Here is a 26,672-nt window from a genome sequence, read left to right on the forward strand (position 1 = left end):
ATACTTTCAATAATGTTTTTATTACAATTACAATACTTCCCACCCTATTCCCCTATAACCCACAACCCATTCCAAATAATAAAATTATAAATTCATACAATTAACATAATTATGAATTAAACAATTAATTACAATTCATTACCAAATGATCCAAAATAAATACCAATTAATAGTTAATTACCAAACAATGAATTATCAATACATATAAGTAAAAATAAATACTTACTTAATTACAATTAAATTACTTCCCACCATATTCCCCTATGAACCCACAACCCGTTACAGAACTAAAACTCAAATTTAAATTAAAAATATTTAATAATTCATAAATAAAATGATTATTTAATTTACTATAATTAAATTACTTCCCACCCTATTCCCCTATAAACTCACAACCTGATACGGAATAAAATTACTCAAAAATTAAATAACATAAAAATCATTACTTAAAAAAATTAAACATTCATTACAAAAATAATATATAATTTTAACACATCTACTACCATACATAACACTAAAAAAAATGATATTATGGAAAACAATATTTCTAAATTCGATATTATGGAAATCGATATTTCTTACCTCAAATGTGATATTCTATAAAACTATATTTTGGGAATTCGATATTCTGGCCTCTCTATATTTTTAATTCGATATTCTGGACAGTCGATATTTGAAGTTCGATATTTTGGGTGTTCATCATATTTTAGGTCTGAAACTAAAATCTTCCTAAAATAAGTACTTATTTGTCTTCAATATCTATATTAGACTGAGAGCACTGTCTACAGAGTCACCAGTGGTATATCTGTTAGACAGGGCTTTTGAACTTATTGAGCGAAATGGGGTCGCTCTTGTAGGGGGAGATTTCAACTGTTGTTTGAACCTGTATTGGGGCTAGAAACAATTTTTGTGGATGAAGATTTGGTTAGAGGAATTGTTTCTTTGAATACAAATTCCTCAGTGCTGTGCTCTACAACCACCATGCAATTAGCACACTTCACTATAGAGCGGGACTTGAGGGCATGTAATGGTAGATTTCCCTCAGACAACCAATGTTCTCACACTTTTATAAGCGGGGAAAACCAAGTCTAGAATAGATTGCATTATGGCAAGCATAACCCACTGGGATTAAATAACTGATTTTAAGGTGTACAACAGAGAAGAAAGTGATTATCTTCCAGTATGTTTAACTTTAGTAGGGAGATTGATCAGTACTCATAATACAGATATCGGGACAACTTCTTTACAACTAAAAACCGCAGATCAGTCAAATCGAGACCCTTACTTTTATCTACAATGCTTTCCATGATGTTCTCTCCCCCTACAGTGAAACACATCCGGATTCTATACCCATAGCACAAATTCTTCATTATTTAGCGGAGAGAATAAGAGCTTCCTTAACAAAACCCCAAACAACAGGATTAAAACCAGTAACTAACAGCCAATACATTACTCCCTGGTACAATATGGAGTGCTCTTCAGGTAAAGGAAGACTACTAGCGGCTTTTTAAAGCCAGAACACGGCACAAATCAGGAAATTAGGGAAGCAATATAAAAAGGTACAAAAGAAAGCAATAAAGAGCTGGGATTACCTCTTCACTGCAGCTAGAACAAAAGATCAGTGCTCCTTTTGGAGGATAATTGCACATGGTAATAAAGGGGTAGCACTGATACATAACACTATTTGGACCCAGGCACTTGGTGTAGACACTTTTCTGATCTGTATACAAGTACACCAGCGACCTGCGCAAACCTGACTATACCACTTGAAGCCTCTTCTCATAATACATCAAAACTGACTCTTCAGTTTAGTAAAGAAGAGACCAGGTATAACTATGTATGCTATCAAATTAGGAAAATTCCTGGACCTGATGAAATACTGGGGGATCTCTTGAAACATGACCCAAAAATATGAGTACCATATGTTAACCTTCTATGCAATGCCTTGGTTCTTGGGCGCCAATCCCAGAATGATGGAAGGGGCAGACATTGTCCCCATTCATAAGAAAGGTTGTAAGGATGATCCAGCACACTATAGGCCCATAAGCCTAATAGACACTATCTAAAAAGTCTATGCAAAACAGTTTCAAACTAAACAAACTAAATGAGTGGATAGCAGAGAAAGACATTGTCTAACTATGCCAGTCTGGCTTTAGTACAAAAACTAGTATGATTGACCAGGTCTTTAGACTGTCTTGTATAGTCTGGAAATATATTAAACTAAAGGCATGTTGCATTCATAGACTTGAAAGCTGCATTTGACTTGGTACCAAGGGATCCCTTGTGGGAATCCCTGCAACAACAGGGGGTTACACAGGAGATCCTGACGCAGATAGTCAGCCTACACTAAGACAATTTTGACAAAGTACGTTGGGGTCTGGGGAAGAACTTACAGAGGCCATTCATGTCAAGAGGGGAGTAAGACAGGGCTGTGTCCTCAGGCCTACCTTGTTTATACTATACATGAATGATTTAGTACTACACTTACAAAAGAGTATCCACGATTCACCGAAGGGGGGGAGGGGCCCACATATATACTGACTATGAATTGTATAAATATTATATTGTATCTTGATCCGATTATTAACTGTTATGACAAAACTGATGATGTCTTTTTAGGGCAATGCCAATTAATCAAATAATCCTGAGTGTTTTATACTTATAAGCAACATGCAATCTTGGATCTTTCCGCCACCTTTAACACGGTTGGCCATTCCATCCTTCTCGTCCGTGTCAAGGCGGCGGGCATCAGGGGCCCAGCTCTGACCTGGATTAGCTCCTTCCTAAGATATCGTTCCCAGGCCGTTCATCTTGCTGAATTCACTGCCCCCCCTCACCCGGTTCAGTGTGGTGTCCCCCAGGGTTCCTCTCTCTCCTTTATTATTTAATCTGTATATTTTTCCACTTATTTTTGCACTTCAGCAAATGAAGGTCACCGTGTACAACTATGCCGATGACCTCCAACTCATTTTCCATCTGTCACACTCTCCAACCAGCATATTTAATTTCCAGTCTGTCATGCTGTTCATCAGTGATTGAATGAACTGCAACCATCTGAAATTAAATCCGGACAAGACTGAACTTGTCGTCACTGGTAGCAGCCCCAGCCCCTGGTCCCCCAACTTTTGGCCTTCCTCCTTGGGCATCTCCCCCACGCCCTCCTCCTCAGTAAAAACTCTAGGGATCTCACTAAATAAACACCTCACTCCCCACTTCCAGATTAGTTCTGTTGTTTCTTCCTGTTTCCTTGCCCTCTGCACTATACGGAAAATCTCCCGGTTTTTCTCCTTTCCCGCCCTAAAACTGATCTTGATGGCAACGGTCCTGTCCCGGTTGGACTACGGGAATATTGTGTATAATGGCGCTCCTGCATATGCCTTTCGCCGCCTCCAGTTAGTCCAAAATCAGGCTGCCCGCCTGATTTGTGGCCTGCCCAGATTCCATCACATCACTCCCCTACTCAAATCCCTACATTGGCTGCCCATTAAAGAACGGGCTCTCTTTAAATTGGTCTGTACCACCTTTCAGGCAATGGCGGGGACTGCCCCAGATTTAATTTCTTCCGCCATCAGTGCTTACTGTCCCAACAGAGAACTTCGCTCTTTGACTAAATTTTTTCTTTCTGTCCCCCGGTTCAAAAAAAGGAAATCAGGGGGTTTGAAAGTGCCCCCACTTTTTGGAATTCCCTCCCCCTTCACATCAGATCTATTTCCTCTTATCTTGAATTTCGCAGGGCCCTCAAGACTTTTTTATTTTCCCACGCCTTCCCACCTCAGTAACTCCGTCGCACTAGTCCTGGGTTAAGCATCCCTCAGCGTCATGAAACCGCCTGGTATACAAGCGCTATATAAATTCCTGTAAATTCAAAATTCAAATAGTCTTGGATAAAATGGTCTGAGAATTCAATCCTGGATACGGTGCGAGATATAGAGGGCCGATTATAGTCTGTCACAAGATGCACATAGAAGCGAACTACCTATTGTTTATATGTAACTATTTTATAAGGGAAATGTATTCAGCACTTTAAAACCGTATATCTGCACATACTTCGTCCTACTTTTAGTATTATTAATGTATTATGTATTTGTACTGTGATTTGATCTTCATGTTGTTAATATGTACTTTTATGGTTCTTCAAACCGAAATAATGTTGGCTGAATTAAATCAATGAATTAATCTCTGCACCTTAACCATGCCCATCTCACCCCTTTCTTCTTTTTCAGGGCAGCAGCCTTGGCAATCAATATTGCTTTTACTTCCCAGATCATCATGACTTTCATCTACATCTGGATAAAGAATTTGCACGTTGAAACCTGGGGAGGTACTGTACGATGCCCTTTAATATTTAAGTAGGAAAATGTTCTACTGGAGGTTGGCACATTGAATGTTGGAGGCAGTGAAGTTGCGCTTCATTATATTGACATACTGATGTTTGAGTCGATCACCATGGGTGTTTATTTATACACTGTGACTATTTGCGGTAATTTTGTAGGTCCCATAGGAGGTACTTCCCCCCCACATCATTAGTGTTCCTTCTTTACAATAAAGGCGACAAGGATCCTTTCTGATTAATACAGTACAGAGAAAGAAGGTGGTGTCATTGGTTGGCGCAAAAAGTGAAATTAAAGTAAAGGGGTCAGAAAAACCGAGAAGGGAGGCACGAAACTCTGCCACCTCCGCCAAATGTACAATTTCTCTGTATATTATAGTCATTACTTAGAGTTTGACAGACAGGAGTATCCACCACAAACGTGGCAGATGTCCTGCCCGTGGTATTGAAAGTGCACTAGAGCCTATGGCAGTAGGAAGGAATGGATATCATCCATGTTTTGAAACAGTATCTCGTCCCCCAAACTCTAAACATGGGAAATATTTTTAAAAAAGTGTTTTAGAGGTTAACATTGTCAACTCAGCACGGTCTTTTAACATGCTAATGTCATCAAAATTAATTTGTACAGTACATCACGTTTTCATTGAGGAAGAAAGCGTGACGTTGAGGGAGTACTGCTGGGTGTTTAATTAGCTGAAACCAGTAAGGCATGACAGGAAATATTGAGTATTCATTATTTTAATCTGTATATTTTAACACTTTCAGAGTTAGGCTTTAGTTGTGTTACATCAATTTTATTCGTTTATGAAATGGAAGTCAAGGCAAATAATCTTTGTTCAGTATACCAAAGATTCACCATAAAGACAACATTCAAACATGATTTAAAAGCAAGTAAAATCCATAAAAACATTAAAGACAACAAGGCGATAATTCTAATGGCACAAATTATTACTGCATATATAAACACACAAACATACTACAAAAAAGGATGTGACAATAACTAGTCCTCACAGCAAGCAAAGGCATATACCAAGATTGACAACAAAACAAAGCGAGCATATATCAAGAAAGTGTTATGTGCAGATAAAAACACAGATATTTAAAATGGTGCTTTCCAGAATTGACAGCGATACAAGGAGGCATACACCAAAAAATACTATATGAGTATAAAAACACAGATAAGCAAAAAAACATTGTGTGCAAAAGACAAAGAAATAAATGCCCTCCCCGACTTAAACCGCCCTTGCCACGATGGATGCGGGGTCAAAAATGTATATATAAATGTATATACCAGCAAACATATATGCTAAGTTTGCAATAGCTGTAAGTAACACAAAGCGGGTCTACTGCTTCAGATGTTTAAGTGCTTCGCTAAGGGAATTAAAATCAGCTTCAGAAGAGCAGAATGTAACTTACCGAAAAATTACATTAAATTACAAGAGAAACTAACTGAGCTGTTAAAGAATCGCACAGGCAGGGCACCAAAGAAGAGTCATGATAATGCAGTGCTGGGGTATGATACCAGATAAAGGCAGAGGCGTAGCTAAAGCTTCTGGCGCCCAGGGCTATCCCTCAGATTGCCGCCCATGGCAGGTAGCGGGGGTGCTGGGGAAAAAGGAGGGCAAACACTTGAAAGAGGTCCGAGAGACACGTAGTATCGCCGCTAATAGTTACCCCGATCATGCAAGTTACATGCACATACAGGATATGGTCCAAGGCTACACAGTAGGTAGGAAGGCACATCTTTTATACCTTTCACCAGCTCCCTCTGTGTTTTTCACTTTTCAAACAAAGCAGGAGATGCAGTTAAGACTCAGAGCCACTTATGCCCAGACCCCTCACTCTGATCTCTTCTTTTCAGTAGCCTCAAGCTCTTCCTATTTTCTATCCAGGTGCCTCTTGTTTGCCGGACTTAGCTCATTTAAGACACCAAGATAAATATTTGTAGAGTTTGGACTGCCCATATCACTGTTAATGTAATACTTCAGGAGAAAGGATGCAATACAGAGAACACAGACACTTGCCTGGGGTAGGTAACCAATTGCATTTATTGTTGCATTGTACCAGAGATGATATTGATAAATGAAGGCACCCAAGGTATTTCTATGGATCAGGTATGGTCAGTTCATACGAGTAAATAATTGTGTAGACACACCCTTGGGCTGCAGAAGTGGGGTCATAGGCTGGGGCCACAGAAATCCAGTCATGAGTTGAAAGGTGTACACTGAGAGTTTGTATATGCCTGTTTCCTGCTTCAGATTTTTCTACTTCTAGTTGTACTAAGTGCATTATCCCGAGTAATTGAGAATAGAATGCTGCATGTACTGCATCCAGTAGACACACTTATTTACCCCAAGTGAGGTGTTTACTGGTTGTGAGAAACAGAACACACTCAAAGCTTTTCACTTGGAAATGAGGCATAACATGCAGAATCAGTATTTAACTCACCCAATTTAACATGCTTTCTCTTTTTCAAAGGCCTTTTCCGCCGAATACATTTCCACAAGTTTGACCTGCCAAAAACTGTCACTGGAAAACAGCAGAGATGCAGTATATACCTCACAGATCAAAATCCCCGTCCTGTAAGGAACTTCTGTTTGCATCGATTTTGGTTAAAGCTCATAATCAGGGCCTAACCGTCTGAATTAACAACACCAAGGGTCTGAGAACATGTCCCTGCCATGGTTTGGCTCACTCCAGGCCACTACAGGCTCCGCTTCCAGGCCTGGAATTTTCTTTAACACCCTAATGCAGTCTGGGATTTGTAGGGATGTTATGCTTCCATTAAACTACTTAGACAAGGACACCTGACACCAGACATTTGTAGGTTTAAAGTAGTGACCTGAACAAAGGATGTTACCCTAGAAGAGCTCCTCGCATGACCGTGTTCTTGGGTTTTTAAGTATATGGGAACAAGAAACTCATTCATCTTTTAAAATATAGTTGGACAGATGCTCTTTTCCACCACTTACTTCCACCTGAATCAGCTGTTCGGACCCCCCGCACTAAAATCCAGGCTTTTCCAGCAGCTCTTCCCTTGCAGGAGAGGAGGCTGCGGAAGACAGCAAACCTTGGCATTTGATATGTGGTAAAACCCTCCATGTTTCATAATCAGCCTCTGTCTTGTGACTAGGGTTTAACTAGGCACGAGCTGCCAGGCTACTGATGGTCATTGATTCACTGAATGAGGAGTGGGGCGAGTAACTAAAGGCTCTAGTCAAGGGGAGTAATGGCTCATTTATTCTTGAGAGACTGCATCTCTTCAACTCCCAAAATGAGGAGGCTCTTGCGTCACCAAAGATACTTTCCTCCTCTTATGACAACCGAACCGTTTTGGAGTCTCCATCATTTTCTTTAGTGAGAGCTACTTCTGATCCATGAAAATCATTGTGAGGTACTAAAGGCTGAGTAATGTGTGCATTATTTCCCACCCACACCTAGCTTTACTGACTGGGGATAAAGAAATATCCATGTAATGCCTGCAATGCACAGCATGAAACCAGAGAGCCTGGTATTAGTCTCGGCTTCCCTCTTCAACACATTGTGTACTCCTGACCTCTGCAGTAACCAGCTAAGAAGACTAGAATCATAAGAAATCAAACAGACCTGCAGTGCTGTTCACGGCTGCCATGTACAATAAAATTGATATGGATGAATTATTATATGATTTATATTTCCGAATACGGGACATTCAATTACCCTATCTTCAGTTGTTTAATCCGTCACAGACATATTGTCAAATTAATAAGAACACACATATACAATGGCACCGATTTATGGACAGAACATAAGAAGATACAAAATAACATATTAAAAGGTATGTACAAAACACTAAACTCAACTTTACGTTGCCAATACCCACAAAATATTAGTAATAGTGTTCACACATTTATTCCGGGTGATACACTCAGAGGAAGTCTAAACAAATACTATAGGCACCTCTACTGTGTCAAAATTACATTATTGAACAACTCCTTTAGGATTTGATAAAGACTCCTCCGTAATTAATGTCGACGCAGACACGTTTCAGCCTTTGGTATTCTTCTTGGCCTCCTCAGGACAAGGGCAATGGAACAGAACTAAATTAATCCAAATGAATATGTATATTAGTATACATCTCTGGCCTCTTAATTGTATAAAGCATGCTGGCTTTCTGAACAAGTACCTGCACAGCACAAATCACCGCAGCACCGCCGCAAAGTATATAGAGAGTGTGCATGGAACAGACAGACCCAAGAGTGCAGTCAAATATCTCTAAGTGGCCAATCTCTGGTGTCATTGCCCGAGGAATAAATCCAACTCACACCGTGTGGGCTACCGGTTATTGTCCATGTAAAGTTAAAGTGTGTTGCTCAGGTCGTGACCCCGAGAGCATTATGGAAAAGAAGATAGAAGGGAAAGTACTATCCAAAGAGAATAGTTAGATGATGTCCTCCGTCACTTACATAAATGCTTTGAAGGGTCGCGTCAACCAAAGACCCGGGTCTATAGCTCCTCTAGACGCGCCTCAAACACGAGGTGAAACCACCTACAAGTCAATAAATGAAAAACATCAAACTCAATCTCACATTTATTCAATGACGACAGGTACCGCTGATGGACAATAAATCGGTCACTCACCTCTCTCACAAGTGAGATTCATCCATAAACTGCGCTGAAGCTTCTAATCAGCAGGTCTGAAACAATGTTTCCCTGTGGGTAAAACCTCCTGTATGTCAAAAGTGTTGCTGCAAACAATTTCCTAGCTCCAACATCTAGCACCAAGACGCCCACGGGCATTCGCTGCGCTTTATAGATTGTAATAATAAATAAATAAATAAATGAATTTGAATGTGAACTGGGCAAAAGTACTCACTGGTCAGTCCTCCATTGTAGTCAGAAATACTCTCACAGTCTCTCGCAGCAACCGTCAGTGCGTGCCAGGCCCACGCTGGCCGCTCAAGTCATTATATGTGAAACTCTTGCATACCGTTGACGTCAATGCGTCAGTCCGGAAATGGATCACAAAAACAGACTAAAACAGATATTCAATAAACAACTAGAATGCGGAGTTGTAAAATAAAAGGGGACCACTGCATGACAACAGCATCAGTGCGTGAAACCAGATGTCGGGAACATTCAAGGACTCAAAGAAAAATATTTTAAACAGCTAGGGTGCGCACCTCAGCGCATGTCCTCTGCCATTGTATTACAAACACTCAAGATTAACTTGTGGCGCTGTGGTTTTATATAAACAGAAAAAACTATTCCATGTCTGGAAATAAATCTAAAGGATAAATGTAAACAGTCGTAGGATCTTATTGCCAGAATGCTAAGTACAATAAAGGCATACAATCTTGTAGTAAGGAGTTCAGGAGACCATAGAATCTTCATGAAGGAATTTATTCATGAAATTGGAAGCACCCACGACCGGACGCCAGCGCTCCGCTCCAGGACATCAAGCAACTGATTAACGCTGCTAGAATCCAAGAGCAGGACGGCAGCATCCGAACATGGAACACGATTCAAAGACATACAGTGAAACATGTGTCCTCGCACTGTGGGACAGCGCGAGAACATGTAAATGTAGTATACTTGTAAAGCGCACAGCTGCCCCATCTCGGGGCGTCCCGGCGCTGTAGAACCCTTCCTGGCTCTCCCTGTGAGATGCCTCTCCTGGGCACCCCCAAGGTGAAGCCAGGCATCCCAGTGTTGTTGGGGCCATTGTGGAGATTAAGCAAGCTATTGCCCAGAGTTGCAGCGTGGGACCCATGATTAGAGTAGGCGCCGAGGCGAGAATTATTGAGTCCGCGGACATTGAGCCCAAGACCCTGCCGCGCCGGGACTAGAACCCTGGTCCTGGGCCTGATCTCTGCTTCAGGGTCTGCCGCTTCTAACCAGTGAGCCACACTTCTCCACATAACTTCGAATCAATACAGTTCAATACATTACAACTTCTCCCCCTTTACAAGGAAGACAAAATTCAATGTTACAAAATATAGAACAAAGAAAAACATGAAAAATATTTATGATAACACATAATCATTTAACTTTGCAGGCAATCGCCTGCAACGAATTCCCAATTCTGAATTAGATTGAATATTATTACTTATACTCTTTGAAATTGAATTTTTAAGACCAGACCCTGTAGAAAGGTCAAGAGAAGTACTACAAGCAGTTGTACTGACATTACTTGTCATTGGAGTTTTGAGCCAAAAAGACCAATCACAGTGATCAAACTCTTCTTTAGTTAAATTGAGTAAAGAGTGTGCCTGTGAGGAAGATAAATGTACAAGAGCTCTTCTGTTCATCCAACCTCTACTGCCAAGTAAAGCAGAAGCTTTATTGACTGATGTGACCTGAACAGGACATGAAAATTTCGACGAACCTTTGGTGACCTTCTTAGGATTTTTAAAAAGAACCCAATCACCAACCTTTAAATCAAATGAAATCAGATTTTTACCAAAGTCATGTTTAGACTTCATGAGGTTTTGTTTTTTTAAAACTGTATCAGACAAATCTTTAATGAGAATAAAGGAATACAAGACACAGCGTTGCAATGGATTGAATCCTTCCTGAGCAATTGCACCCAAGCAGTGCATATGGGCCAATTCCATTCAGAACCCCGTCCCATTGGCTGTGGAGTCCCACAAGGGGCTTCCCTAAGCCCCACTCTCTTTAATGCCTACGTATCATCTCTGGCCGACATCGGAAGAAAGTGGGGCATCGGCATCTGCTCATATGCCGACGACACGCAGCTGATGGTGACCATGGAGGAAAGATCGGAAAAATTAGAAACAACTAAAAATAAACTCCACAGCTGCCTCTCCGAAATGGCGGATTGGATGCGTAACCACTGCCTTAAGCTTAATGCCGGAAAATCCGAAATTCTATTGTTCGGAGGAGCCAAACTATCGTGGAACGATTCATGGTGGCCACCGTCACTGGGAACAGCCCCCACCCCGAAACAATATGCCAGGAACCTAGGCATTATGATGGATGACGCACTATCCATGAAAGACCATGTGCGCACACTTTGGGGTAAGGGATTTGCAATCCTGAAACTCCTCGCCAAGATCTTCACATGGATCCCACTTGACTGTCGTCGTACGATTACCCAGGCCCTCCTAGTCAGCCGCCTGGATTATGGCAATGCTCTATTCGAAGGAATGAACGAGCAGCTGTTCTCCCGCCTACAGGTTCTGCAAAACCAGGCTGCCAAACTGGTATGCAACAAAGGCAAACGAGACTCGGCATCGGCATGTCTAAAACAACTCCATTGGCTGCCGATGCGCCAGCGTGCCACATTCAAACTACTTTGTCATGCGCACAAAGCCCTCCACAAAACAGGCCCTACAATCCTGCAAGGGAAAATTGAATTTTATATTCCACACAGGAACTTAAGATCCACTAACTCAGCCCTAGCAAAACCCAAGCGTATCTATAAAACAAGGACAGGAGGACGAGCCTTCTCTCACTTGGCGGCCAAACGATGGAATGAATTACCGATGGATCTGAGACACACTGTAAACCTTCTTTCATTCCGGCAAAAACCCAAAACACACCTCTTCCCCAAAAACTAACCCCTCCCGCTTAAACCTCAGCAGCCCCTTCTCATTTAGCGCCTTGATATCCCTTGGGATGAATGCTGCGCTCTACAAATACCACAAATAAATAAAAATAAAATAAATGTCAACCTTTCTGCTGCCAAGATTGAGGTTAGCATTATTTTGAGTTAACCAATTGGGATACAATTTGGTGTGAACAATCCTATTTCTCAAAAGAGAAAATGGAGAAACATCTGTTGTACAATGCCTGGAAATATTGTAGGACCACAATTTAGTTTCAAGAAAATCATTAACATCTTGGCGAGAGGAGATGGCTGTTTGTATAGCATCCTTAACCAATCTGTTAGCTCTTTCCACCAAGCCATTAGATGTAGGGGAACAAAGAGCCACTTTATAATGAACAACATCATGTTCACTTAAAAATGAGGTGAACATTTCAGAGACAAAATGAGAACCATTGTCAGTAACAACAATAGAAGGTGAACCTTCAATCAAAAATAATTTCCTTAAAAATGTTACAGCATTGGTAGAATTAGGTGCATCACAAAACATGTGATACACCCATTTGGAATGATAATCAATCAATAAAATGAGGTATTTCATATCATGAGAAAGTAACTCATATGGACCTGAAAAGTCTAAAACAACCTCTTCCCAAGGTTTCTCTGGGAAGGGAACAGGATGTAGAAGAGTATTCATAACTTTCCATTTTTTGTCAGAAAGCAAACACTCATGACAGGAGTCAATGAAAAACTTAACTTGAGACTCAATGGATGGCCACCAATAATGAGATTTGATGAGTTGAGATGTTTTCGATATACCAAGATGACCTTGGTGTGCAAATTGAATAATATAATTTCTGACACCAGAGGGAGGAACAAAAACCTCATGTCTCATTACCAAATCATTAACCATGGATAACTCAGATAAAACACGACATCTGACAAAATGGTGATAGGAGAACCGGAATTCGCCATTATAGTAATTTCAATATCACCAAAAAGTGCAGTGCCTACAGGGACTTTGACTGATTTTGAAGATACAATTGAGTTGCATTCGATAGAAACTACCATATTTTGAAATTAGTCGACACACTCTTCGACATTCTCAGGATATTCAATGCTGTTGACTCTGGTAGGTCTCTTCACGGACCTGCAAGAGACCTGAAAATGACCCAACTTCTTACATAACATGCATCTTTTCCCAAGAGCAGGACAAGTGGGGTTATTACCAAGATGTGACTTTGACCCGCACCTGTAACAAATGGCATTACTTTTCCTATATATTTGTCTAAATGGTTTGTTGACATTCACAGCATTGACAGAACTTGAATTTTCAAAAGAAACACTTTGACTAGGAGTGCGAGGTTGATCATTCTGCAGAACCCTGGAAGTAGTAACAGACCTCTCAATACTTTTCGCAATGTCAATAGTTTCTTGGAGTGTAGGTTTTCTACAACTCAATAAACGCTCTTGAATTTTTTTTTAAAGTAGCAGGCAAAAACAAATTGATCCCGAATATATATATCCAGGTTTGCTTCAAACTCACATGTTGAGGCTAAAACTCTTAATTGTGCAATATACTCCTCTACTGATTCATCCTCTCCTTTTAAAAAAATTATGTCTCTCAAGCATTTCATTAGACTCCTCATCATACTGTTTTGCAAGGCGAGATAAATCTTCCTTATAAACATCCCAATGGTCAGCATCACCAGCCTCTCCGGCAGGAGTTGGAAATTTTGGCAGATTTTCAAAAACATTTTGGGCTGCAACGCCCAAACAACCATATAGAATCGCCACTTTCCTTTCTGGGCTAAACTTAACACCATCAATAGCAATAATGGAAAGGGGCGACCACTCGGTCCCCCCGAACGTATGGTCGGGTGCCCCGATCCCCCCGGGAAACCATTTTGGGCGGGAGGCGTGTCATGGCTGGTATGCCCGAAGCGGAGTAGCCGGGGCGCGCCTTTTTCCGCCCAAGAGGGGTTGTCCTAGACACCTACACCGTCGGCCACGCCCCGTAGGCGGTCGGAGGAGGGTCCACGCCCTCCCAAAGAAGAATAAAAGGAGCGACAATCCAAAGAAGCATCCTCTTGTTCCTGTGCTTGGAAGCTGCACCTCTTCGTTGCACGTGAGCCCGAGACGGAACCAAGAGCCAATTTTGAGAACTTGTAATTTTGTGTTTCTTCTTTCAGCGATTTCGAAGCTTTGATCCAGGACCTCGAGTCGAATATCCGTGAACGATGCCTGGCAAGAAGGTCGGAAAGAAGGTTGGGACCGAACAGATGCTTCGTATGCTGGTAAAGGACATGGCGAACATGAAGAAGCAGATGGCGGCAATGAATGGTACGGGGAGACCGAAAAAAGTCATCGGACCAGCATTGCCGGGAGTAGTCCCTACCGGGAGGGGTAAAAGGACCAGGAATAGGGCGGCAGGAGGGGAGGCTCCGGTTCACGAATCACCTCCGGCGAGCCCGGTCAGTCCGGTCGAGGCCCCAGTTCCGGTCCCGAACACGGGACAACCGAGCCCTGTCGTGGTCACACCTGTTAACGAGGGGGATATGCCTCCTGAATTGGCTGCCCAATTGGCGGCATGGTTGGGCAGGGACAACGAGGGGTCCACGGCAGAGGAGGCCAGGTCGATAATGAAGCAGTTGCGGCAATCGAAAGATGCTGCGAAGGCACCTTGTCCTCTTGTTTCCCCGCAGGTTCCCATGGAACAACCAGTATCGAGCGTTGGAACAGCAGCGACAACAGTCACAGCTACTTGTTTGGGTAAGCAGCCGTTGCCAATAGCGGGGGAGGGATCGTTACCCTCAAGGAGGGAAAAGGTGGTTCAACATATCCCGATGGATGTGAAAGAAAGGATTTGGGCAGATAAATATGTGAACATGTTTTCATTATTGACCGATCACTATGAGATAGAGCATGTTAGAAATCAGAAGGAGTTGTTGCATCCCAGTGTATGGCGTGCAAAGATGGCGGGTTTCAGAGTAGATGAAACAATCGCTAATTGGGCCAGGGCGTTTGGAATGTTCACTGCAATTATGGGGGAACGTAGGCCTGAAGTATTGTTGGAACTAGCTTGTTACCAGACACGTATTATGGAATTCTATGAATCGTACGGAGGCAATCAATGGTTTGGTTATGATAACAAATTTCGTAAGGCCAAGGAGCACGACCCATCCCTGACGTGGGATTGTTTCGACTCCATTTCCTGGCAGAAACTGGTTGGGTCCAACACGGCGAAGTCGCCTTCTTTGGGCGGGAATAGGGCTGAGCCTTCCCGCCATTCTTTGGGGCCGCCCTTTCGGGCGGGCGCAAACAGTGATCAGAACGCAAAGAGTAATGGGAACTCAGGTAGGAAAGGGGTCTGTTGGAGCTTTAACAGAGGCAAGTGCACTAGGCCACATGGGACATGCAAGTTCAGGCATGAGTGTGCAGGGTGCGGACAGTCCTCACACCCCGAGAGTTCGTGCAGAGCCAAGACTGGTGATACAGGAGGTAGAGGAGGCGCCAAACAGGTCTAAAATCGACCGAGGGGCACCGTTACCTACTCCCGTTGATATCATGGCAATGATCCCTTGGCTGAACGAATACCCTGATCATGTCTCCGCCGGGGTGTTGCGAGACGGTTTCTCATATGGTTTCCGCATCCCGGCGGGGGATTTTAGGGGGGAAGCACAATGTAAGAACCAACTATCGGTTCAGCAAAATACGACGGTGGTACAGGCAAAGATTGCAAAGGAAGTGGCCCGAGGTCGGGTTGCGGGACCATATGGCAAGCCGCCAGTTGTCGACTTTGTTTGTCACCGTTGGGAGTAATCCCCAAGAAGGACCCAGGTGAGTTTAGGTTAATCCACAACTTGTCCGCTCCTAGGGGTCTTTCGGTGAACGATGCGATTGACCCGGGAGTTTGTTCGGTGCGGTACGCATCCTTCGATGAGGCCGTCGCCATTTTGAATCGCCTGGGGCCTGGAGCGCTGATGGGTAAATCAGATATCGAGTCAGCGTTCCGGTTGCTCCCGGTACACCCAGAGGATCAGCGTCTCTTAGGTTTTGTGTTTCAAGGACGCTACTACATGGATAAATGTATGCCAATGGGTTGCTCCATCTCTTGTGCGTATTTTGAGAAGTTCAGTACTTTTTTGCAATGGGCTTTCACCAGAGCCACGGGTTTTACACTGGTCATGCATTACCTTGATGATTTTCTGTTCCTGGGGGCGGCCGGGGACACGGAATGTGCTCAGGCCTTGAGTGAATTCTGTAATCTCATGAAAGAATTTGGCGTGCCACTGGCACCAGGCAAGACGGTAGGGCCATCTACTACACTCGAGTTTCTGGGGATTGAGCTCGATTCTGTGGAGGGGTGCTTCCGCTTGCCCAAAGAGAAGGTAATGAAATTTAAGGCCTCGCTCGAAATGTGCCTCGGCGAGAGAAAAGTAACTCTCCATCAGTTGCAACGAGCTGTGGGTCAGCTTAACTTTGCCCTTAGAGTAATGCCGATGGCTCGTCCCTTTTCCCGCTCTATCGCCCAAGCTATGGTTGGCCTCAAGGAAGGGCACCACCGCACAAGACTGTCAGCAGAGGTTCGCCAGGATATGCGCATATGGCTGGCATTTCTGGCGGATTTCAACGGTCGTGTCGTGTGGAACAAACCGCCAGTTTCCTCCGAAGAGCTGGGGTTGCGGACCGACTCGGCAGGGAGTGTAGGTTTTGGCGCCATTTTTGGTAATCAATGGTCGGCACGAACCTGGCCGGTGTGGTGGCACGACGATGGGCTCACAGGTAACATTGGGTTTCTTGAGCTGTTCCCCATTCTGGTGGCCTTAAAAACATGGCCAGAGGGGTTTCGTGATCGCTCTGTGGTGTTCCGGTCCGATAATATGACTGTTGTGGAATGTATCAATAATCAGGCAGCACGCTGCAAATGGATTTTGAGATTGCTGAAGGAAATTGGCCTGTTATGTATGAGACTAAACGTCCACTTTAGGGCAAGACACGTGCCGGGTGTACTGAACCAGGCAGCTGATGCACTCTCTCGTTCCCATATGCAGGCCTTCCGGAGTTTTCTGCCCTCAGCGGACTTGGTGGCGGCACCATTTCCCGAAGCTCTCTGGTCGCTCGGTGCCCCGGATTACAAAACCTCGTGGGAGAGAGTCTAGCACCCAGGACAAGGAAGGCTTATGAAGGGGCGTTCCGTTCCTATTGGTCATTTTTGGGTTCAGCTAGGGGGGAGCAGTGGGGGCAGGAGGAGTATGTCCTGAAATTCCTGGTATCACTACATCAGGCAGGCAGATCAGTGGCGACAGCCAATAGGCACCGGGCCGCCATTTCCTTCATGGCGCGGGCACATGGAATCCAGGACCCCACAGCGTCCTTTCTCGTACAGAAGGCACTGTGTGGGTGGCAACGCCTTGAGGGTCGTAGAGCGGATGAGAGGCACCCGATAGGTCTAGCAAGGTTGTCCCTGTTAATGTCCGTACTCCCTGCGACATGTTCATCTCAATCAGAGACGGTGCTGTTCCGGGTCGCTTTTGCATTAGCATTCCATGGGGCTATGCGGGTAAGCGAACTGGTAGCAAGGAATAAGCAGGATACGGGGGGAGGTCTGTGTCGAGAACACATTCAAATTAAGGGGGAGACAATGGTAGTCTCAATAGCCAGGTCCAAGACCGATCAGGGAGCGATCGGGGACAGTGTGGTAGTCCAGCGGATTCCGGGATCTCCCATGTGCCCGGTAAAATGCGTGGAGGAGTATTTAGCGCAGAGGACGGCATTATGGGGGGGAAGCTTGCTGAGGCACACCGACGCCACCCCACTGACTAGGTTTCAGTTTCAGCGGGTGTTAACAATGGCAATCGCGGCAGCGGGCTTGAACCCGAGCGATTTTAGGACCCATTCCTTCCGGATAAGGGCTGCTACAGAGGCTACAGCCAGGGGTCTGAGTGTTGAAAAGGTGAAACAGTTGGGCCGTTGGTCCTCGAACTGTTATAAAAGGTACGTGCGGTTGCACATGTTGTGAAGCTTATGTCATGTACTCACGCTTCTTGTTCTCTGTTTGGTTTACAGTTTCGCGAGCAGGCTTTGCGGGGCGGACTGTGCAGTTGACCCGACACGTGGTGACCAGCGGTCAAAGATCACCGGCTGAGGAAAGAGTGGTGTGGGTCGTTGGCCACTCATACGTGAGGCGCGCCGCGGACGTATTCAAAGCAGGTGACATGATTCACGTGGCTGGGGAATACGGGTACAGGGTGACCTTCCACGGAAGGGGCGGGCTCTGTATTGACCAGTTTCAAAGTTTTATTGAGGGACTGTTAGGGCGGACGAGGTCACCGCCATCTGTAATCATAGTGCATCTTGGGGGCAATGATTTGGTGACCATTGGTCCACGAGTACTTCTCGAGTCAATTTTGTCCACAGTACGTTGGTTGGCAAGAAGGGTTCCGGAGTGCACAATTGCATGGTCACACATGATTCCTCGGAAGGTGTGGCGGGGGGCCCTCTCTGTGTCAGCTTTGAACCAGTCGGTAAAGAAGGTTAATAACAAAATGGGTAGGTTGTTTCATACAGGTAAATTGCAGTGTATTCCACACGGGTGTATCCGGGGGGACCATATGTATTTGGAGGATGGGGTCCATTTGTCCCGGGAGGGTAATGTCTTACTCATAGGAGACTTCATAGCTTGGTTAAAGAGTTTATGTAGCCATGACCTTTAGTAGGAGCTTTGTGGGGGGTCCGGATAGCCGGTCAACTATCCGGCCTGTGGCGGTAAGGTCATGATCGGTGAGCAGTAATTGGAAGATCCCTAGAGGTGGGGCGCCACCCATTATGGATGGGAGCGCCCGGGGGGAGGCAGCCATTGGCCCCTCACACGGGAAGGCGGTACCCTTCTAAGGATGGGACCGCCGAAAGGGAAGGCGGTCATAGGCCCCTCCCTGGGGAGGAGGGGCTACGGGCCCCTCCTTGGAATTTCCCGGGGCCAGGACATCCGCGACGGCGGATGTGGTAAGCAGTGTGGGGTGGGAGGGGGGTCTACGCTACCTTCTAGACACCTCACACGAGTCCTCGGACGACCACCAAGATGGCGTCGAGTAAATATGGGGCCCCCGTTAAGACAAGGGAAATTGGAAGTTGGCACAGAGGTACAGTCCTCTGTGCGCCCGCCCCTCACAAGTAAGGGGGGGAGTTCTGGTATTAGGGATCTGACACCGGTTACGACCTTGCCGTTGGCCCGTAATGTTAGGATGTACAATTTAAATTTTGAGAAATGCATTTACAGGATGTTTTAGAATCGGCTAGGAGAACCTTTGTATTAGAGATATGTTAAGGTTAGCCAATAAACATCGTAATGTATAAATGAAATTGTACATGATATGAAACTGTTATTTTAATGTTTTCATTTTTGTTTCATATTTTAATAAATACGGCCGGGAGGGTAACTCCCTCCCGCCTTCCAAAAGTTCAAGAACCGTTTCCGTCTTCCCATTCTTGGGGATTGTGTTGGGAGGGGGTGACGGGTATCCCGGCCATATGGAAAGGGGCGACCACTCGGTCCCCCCGAACGTATGGTCGGGTGCCCCGATCCCCCCGGGAAACCATTTTGGGCGGGAGGCGTGTCACGGCTGGTATGCCCGAAGCGGCGTAGCCGGGGCGCGCCTTTTCCCGCCCAAGAGGGGTTGTCCTAGACACCTACACCGTCGGCCACGCCCCGTAGGCGGTCGGAGGAGGGTCCACGCCCTCCCAAAGAAGAATAAAAGGAGCGACAATCCAAAGAAGCATCCTCTTGTTCCTGTGCTTGGAAGCTGCACCTCTTCGTTGCACGTGAGCCCGAGACGGAACCAAGAGCCAATTTTGACCCACCCACCAGCCCCTGATGACAGCGTTTTTAGTACAATAATGTCGATTAATGAAGTATTATCTCTTTTCAGGTTGGGTTTAATAAAGTTTGAAATTTTGATGTGACAATAAAATGGTTGCTCTTTGCATGTACTTAAGGGTGGTATCGCAACTGAGTTGAAAGAGGGTATTGCTTGAATAAAAGTTATAAGTCGAAATGCCCAGCATAACTATTATTTCATCCTCATTAGGTTAAAAAATGTCGTATTTATTTTTTGGTCGGGCGGTAAGGTCATGATCGGTGAGCAGTAATTGGAAGATCCCTAGAGGTGGGGCGCCACCCATTATGGATGGGAGCGCCCGGGGGAAGGCGGCCATTGGCCCCTCACACGGGGAGGCGGTACCCTTCTAAGGATGGGACCGCCGAAAGGGAAGGCGGTCATAGGCCCCTCCCTGGGGAGGAGGGGCTACGGGCCCCTCCTTGGAATTTCCCGGGGCCAGGACATCCGCGACGGCGGATGTGGTAAGCAGTGTGGGGTGGGAGGGGGGTCTACGCTACCTTCTAGACACCTCACACGAGTCCTCGGACGACCACCAAGATGGCGTCGAGTAAATATGGGGCCCCCGTGAAGACAAGGGAAATTGGAAGTTGGCACAGAGGTACAGTCCTCTGTGCGCCCGCCCCTCACAAGTAAGGGGGGGAGTTCTGGTATTAGGGATCTGACACCGGTTACGACCTTGCCGTTGGCCCGTAATGTTAGGATGTACAATTTAAATTTTGAGAAATGCATTTACAGGATGTTTTAGAATCGGCTAGGAGAACCTTTGTATTAGAGATATGTTAAGGTTAGCCAATAAACATCGTAATGTATAAATGAAATTGTACATGATATGAAACTGTTATTTTAATGTTTTCATTTTTGTTTCATATTTTAATAAATACGGCCGGGAGGGTAACTCCCTCCCGCCTTCCAAAAGTTCAAGAACCGTTTCCGTCTTCCCATTCTTGGGGATTGTGTTGGGAGGGGGTGACGGGTATCCCGGCCATATGTGATTGGCGAAGGCCTTGACCAATTGACGCCATAGAATGGTTGGCTTGCCCGCATGCTGTAGAAAAGGAGGAGGTTGAGCAAATTGCTGAGAGAAGGCCATAATGAAAGCGAGAAATTAGTGATCAAATTTTATCTAAAAGCTATGTAGTTAAAACATCACATAAAGCTGTAAATAAATAATTATAGGACAAAAATCATGAATAAAATCACTAAAACATGTGAAAATTCTTCTTGAGACGAAATAATGCCTTGACCCTTTATTACTGTGAAGTATTAATAAGTTTGTGAAAGGTGTGTTTGTCACCGTGAAAAGATGCAAGCCAAATGTGAGTTTATAGGCTTAAATATTAATGCAGGCACGTACGTTTTAAAGTAAAATTGGTGTGCCTGTCACCGATGTAGATAAAATGGATGAATGACATCACAACGCATGCTTTTACCATGCATGCTTTTACATCGCAAATTTTACAACGCATGCCTTTACAACGCATAGTGTTGAGGGGTGCTGGATAGTGAATAGTTTAATTTACTATTCCAACTCCAGTCCCAGTGGATAGTAGGGAAGGTGTTGGATAGTAAATTAAATCTATTCCCTATCCTAGAGCGCCCCCCAGCGCAATGCGTTGTAATGGTTTGCATTGTAAAAGTTGCAATATAAAGGTACTGCGTGGTAAAAGTTGCGTTGTAAAGGATGTTTCCCAGATAAAATGTTTGTAGGCATTTTGGAGGCATTTCCAAAATGCCTCCAAAAGAGCTCAATGTTCGTCTTTCCTCTGCAGCGTCAGCGCAGCGCTGGGGTTTGATGAAGTTGCTAGGCAACCAATCTTTAAAATGGCTGCCTGGCGCTGCGCAGTGACGTGAAGATCGAAAGCGTCAGACTCACGTAGGTAAACGTGGAGCAGGAACACTCTTTGATAATGACGTTGCAGTCGTCATGCAAACCTGCCTTTGAGCCAATGAGGGCAAGAGGAATCCAAGGCGACGTGATGACGTATGAGCTTGCCGTTAACCAATGAGGATAAAGGGCATTTAAAAATGCGAAAAATTGTGAAAATCCACTTCAAAGGAATGACTCTAAGGTGAGCACAGGAATCATGAAGAGATGGCAAGGCAGAAGACACAAATGGAGGTGCCGATATAGAGAAAAAAAGTAGGAGGGGGTGAGGGGCGGCCGGGCCACCGAAAGAAAATTACAGGCCCAATTAGATTTTTTTTTAGGTGTTTACTCCTCTCAAAAACGGAATGGTTGCATTAAAAATGCAGAAATGGCTGCTGTGTGTTAATGTCGCAAATTATACATTCTTTAATATTCACCAAATAAACTCAGAAGCCACATAAACGTGATTTGCCTCTCTAGTTCAGCCAGTGGGGAAGAAAGATGCTTGTGCGACCAGATACTGTCCTTGCAACACTGGGTCTGGTTTGATCTGTGCAGATATCACAAGCATTACCATATGGTTGGTGTAATAATGACAGGCCAGGCTGAGACATACAGGTGTTTCGCTGCGTAGAAGGGGTGGGGAATGAGAGAGAGGGAGTAATGTGTCTTTGTTAGTGTGTGAGAGCGAGACAGAGGTGCAAATCTGTGTTTGTGTGTGTGTGACAGCGAGACAAAGTTTGTATGTATTTACATGTGTGCAAAAACCATATTGTTTCTGTCCGTATATTTGAGTGGGAAGCAGAAACACGCATACACAATGGGGGTGTGTGTGTGCAAGCGAGAGTAAGTGTGTGTGTAAGAGAGAGAAGATTAAGGGGAGACATTGTGTGTGTGAGAGAGATAAAAATAGAGAAATACGAATAGATTTTTTTAACATCCTTTGGCTAGGGGGTTACCTTACCTCTGTAAATACCCTTTTATGTCACCTCCCACATTCTGCCTAAGGTGTTATTGAAAAGTGTGGCCATACCCTTAAAATAGTGCAGCACATGAACCTACAAGCAGTGTTTTTTTATTGTTACACTCGGTTACATGAAACGCTTTGACAGCCAGAGTCCCCAAATGTGAACTGTATGTGTATGGGTCTTCCTGGGAGGTCGTGCCACCAGACAATGCACACACTGCAGGAGTGAAAGCGACCAGAGAATGTTTACTAACCTGGTGCACTACCTGAGACTGCATGCAGTGTTCATCATTTTGATATGAAAACGTTTAGCAGCCAGACATGCCCCCAAACTTGCAGTCATGGCTTGTCACTTCAAAGCAGCTGATAATATATACTTACTTATCCTTGCTTCTAGAACAACTATGCCATAACAGAGTGGCCATGCATGTGATTGTCCATGTATGTAGTCTGTGTGACTTGTCTTGTTTGCCGTGGGTACCCGTTTATATCAGAGAAACCACAAAATGTTACTGACTGGCAGGCATATGGGCAAGAGAACTGCCTTCCCAGCAATTCCAGCGCCCCGCCTACACATTCTAACTTCTACCTGCTGCAAGTGCTTTTGTTGCTGAGAACGCCGTCCAACCAAACTCCTAAGTGAAAGAGCACACTGGGGGAGTGGGTGGGGGGGAGCTCATTCGCACTGCCTACCACATCTATAGAAACACACGTGCCCTTGGAATGCAGGGGCTATGCCCTGCTACAGGCTGGCAGGTCTGCTGTCACGCTCATCTGCTTGGCACACGGTACTGCGGACGCATTCAAATGTGTAAACTGTACACAAGCACCCTCGCGCCTGCCAGTACAAATCCCTGTGCCAGGGACTCTGCCCATTACAGAAGATGTCTTTAAATACCGAAACTCCAGCCTGCGAGAGATCTGACTGACCCAACCACCTTTCGATGTCTGTAATTGTGGCACTGGAGGAGGGGTGCACTCTATCCCTGCCGCACCTCTGATGGAACCTCATGCATGTAATGTACACCCCAGCGTGCCCCGTCCTTACTGCAGGGGTGAGCTTGTTTTTGCCAATTCACACTGATCTGACGAGGCACACAAGTCAAACTGATTGCTTTGGCAATTCCGACAATATAAATACATGGCTTGTATTTTTCCTTATTTTTTTTCTTGCATTGTGAGCAGCCCTCCTTTTAAATGTGCCTTTTCATAGAGTGGCTGCCTGACTGTAAATCCAGCAGGTACAAGCAAATCTCTTTAAGAAGGGGGGGTCCCGCTATTACCACATTGCCACAAATTAATCTCCGAAATGCCTCACCCAAGAGTAGTAACGCAAGATCCGGGCTTGGCGCTTGTACTTGCCGTTGTGTTCAACCAGGACTTCTCTGTGATGCAGACGTGACCTCAATTTCCTATTATCACAGGTGCATTACTTATCTTATTAAAGGTGGCTTCAGCGAGGCCCCACCGGATACACCCATCGCACAATAACCAACTAGCTAGACTTTGTGAGCCCAGGGTTGTGCCGATTACAGCGTAAAAAATATCTGTATTGTCTAGAGTGCCTTATTCGTATTTATAGCAGCTATATATTTCCTCATCATATGAATGCATTTTTTATGCCGGCGCTCCTGAAATATTCAAAACCTAAAACACAAAAAAGAACTATGTTTTGGAAGGCCCATCGCTTATATTTCGTAGCACTGTCCCTGGACAGCATGAAAAAATCTCATCATCGGTTTATTTTTATTGCAAGTTTCATCTACATTCAGAGGGAGAAACCAGAAAAAGGCAAGGACAAAAGGGTCAGAGACAAAGAGAAGGGACAGAGAATGAAACAAAAAGCGAAAGTCAATGTTGAAGAGAGATGAAAGGAAGAAGAAAAGACAAATGTGGACAGAAAAGGGAACAGTGCGATCTTTCTCTCTCTCTATCTCTCTCTCGCTCTCTCTCTCTCTCTCTCTCTCTCTCTCTCTCTCTCTCTATCTCTTTATCTCTCTATCTCTTTATCTCTCTATCCCTTTATCTCTGTCTCTTTCTCTCATCTCTCTCCTTCCATCTTTCCCCCTCTCGCTCTGTATCCCTCTCTCTTTCTCTCTCTCTATCTCTCTCTCTCGCTCTCTCTCTCTCTCTCTCTCTCTATCTCTCTCTATCTCTTTATCTCTCTATCTCTTTATCTCTCTATCCCTTTATCTCTGTCTCTTTCTCTCATCTCTCTCCTTCCATCTTTCCCCCTCTCGCTCTGTATCCCTCTCTCTTTCTCTCTCTCTATCTCTCTCTCTCGCTCTCTCTCTCTCTCTCTCTCTCTATCTCTCTCTATCTCTTTATCTCTCTATCTCTTTATCTCTCTATCCCTTTATCTCTGTCTCTTTCTCTCATCTCTCTCCTTCCATCTTTCCCCCTCTCGCTCTGTATCCCTCTCTCTTTCTCTATCCCTCTCTCTCTCCCACTCTCTCTGTCTCTTTCTCTCTCACGCCCCATCTTTTTCACCCTCCTTCTGCCTCCTTCCCACTCTTTCTTTCTCTCGCCCCCTCTCTCTCCCTTCCTCTCTCCCTTTTTCTCCCTACCTTTCTCTCTCTCCCTCTCATTGAAGCAAAGGCCAGGCTGAAAAGGTGCTAGCAGGCGAGAGGCCTCAGCATGTGCACAGTGCTGTGCTGTGCATATACGGTAACCGGAATATCCAGACCACCACCACCATTGCGCGAGATGCGACACCCGCCAACTGTTTGTTCCAATGCCACCACCATGAAAAGACGAACCATTAATTGATTTGGTGCCGGAAAAACATACTCACCTGCTGTTGGTGGTGGCAGACACAGGGGGGCTACGTCGGGGGGGTAGCCAGTAGAATAAGTAAATTATGGCCGCTCCGGTCAAGATTAGAAGTGCTCACCTCTGCTCCTCTCGTCATTCGTGATGCTGCAGCCTGCAAGCAGTCGCACGTGCAGTTTAAATTGCCCAATGCTCATGTGGGAATTACATCAGCACCCTAGAGAAGCGCACAGACGCAGCGTAAGAAGAGACGGTGCATAATTCTGCGCGCTGCACACAGGCACCTCCTCCTCCTGAAACGTTAGTTTGGTTGCACTTGCACAGGCCACCTGTCAATTAGGCTTGCTGGCACTGCTGTTTTTCCTGCAGCTACAGAGAGCGAAGTGGTGGACTCAGACGGTCAGTAGTACAGTATTGCTTGGCACTTGGAAGTCTGTCTGACTGACTGTGACTGTCTGTCTGAGACTCAGACAGACATTCAGTCAGACAGTGACTTTGCTCTGAAGTGAGTGACTCACGTGTCACGTCACCCATGGTCCGATGGTGGGACTGAAAATTGGCCCCCCAGCCAGAAAACTGGCCCCCATCCCATCCAGCCTACCGGGGGATTGCCGGGTGCCCGCAACCACCAGTCCGGCCCTGCTCACTAGTCATAGCCACGTTTGGAAGAATGTTGAGCATAGAGTGCTTTATCTATAACAGAGTGTAGCAGATGCAATTGCAGGTATTGAAAGGTTTGTCTCCAAACACATCTTTAAGTTGACAGAGGGTAATTAGTGATTTTAAAGTGTCGTTAGTGATTAAATTCCATATGAACTGGATAAAAGGCAATACCAAACTTGAATCTAATTAAAATACATTTCTGTGAGCGGAAAATGGGAAACAACAAATATGGTTCCATATTTATGGCAGTAACAAGAGGTAGAAATTCATGTACACGTTTTTTTGCCCTATGTGGCTGCCGCTGCCAGCCACATAGGGCAAAAAATTAATGTTTCAGTTGTTTTTTTTTATTGTATCCATTAAGAGAAGATTGTTAAGGCAAGATGCTCCTTTACAAAGCATAACCATGTGAGATTCAACACTTTACCTAAAGACTTATAGTTGCCAATTATTTAGAGCCCGATTAATCGAGGTTTCTTATTTGGCCTACATTGCTCTTCAAAGCATCAACGGTGCTAATTTAATATGGCCCTCTAACAGAACAAGTTCCAAATCAACATGACAGAGAGATATAGTGATACTGCTTCGGACAGCCAAAAGCCTTCTAAAAAGTTGTGTTTGCAACC

General features: G+C 44.8%; 1 protein-coding gene across 1 annotated transcript in view; it reads left to right on the top strand.

Moving 5' to 3' along the window:
* LOC147730244 (multidrug and toxin extrusion protein 2-like) overlaps nucleotides 1-26,672 on the top strand; it is a 1,772,530-nt gene that overhangs the window by 640,234 nt on the left and 1,105,624 nt on the right. The window contains exon 8 of the mRNA XM_086958534.1: nucleotides 4,224-4,321. Within this exon, the coding sequence (XP_086814660.1) occupies nucleotides 4,224-4,321 (98 nt within the window). The remainder of the gene's footprint in view (nucleotides 1-4,223; nucleotides 4,322-26,672) is intronic.

This window comes from Lissotriton vulgaris, chromosome 2_1 (genome assembly GCF_964263255.1).
Source record: "Lissotriton vulgaris chromosome 2_1, aLisVul1.2, whole genome shotgun sequence".
Classification (NCBI taxonomy): Eukaryota; Metazoa; Chordata; class Amphibia; order Caudata; family Salamandridae; genus Lissotriton; species Lissotriton vulgaris.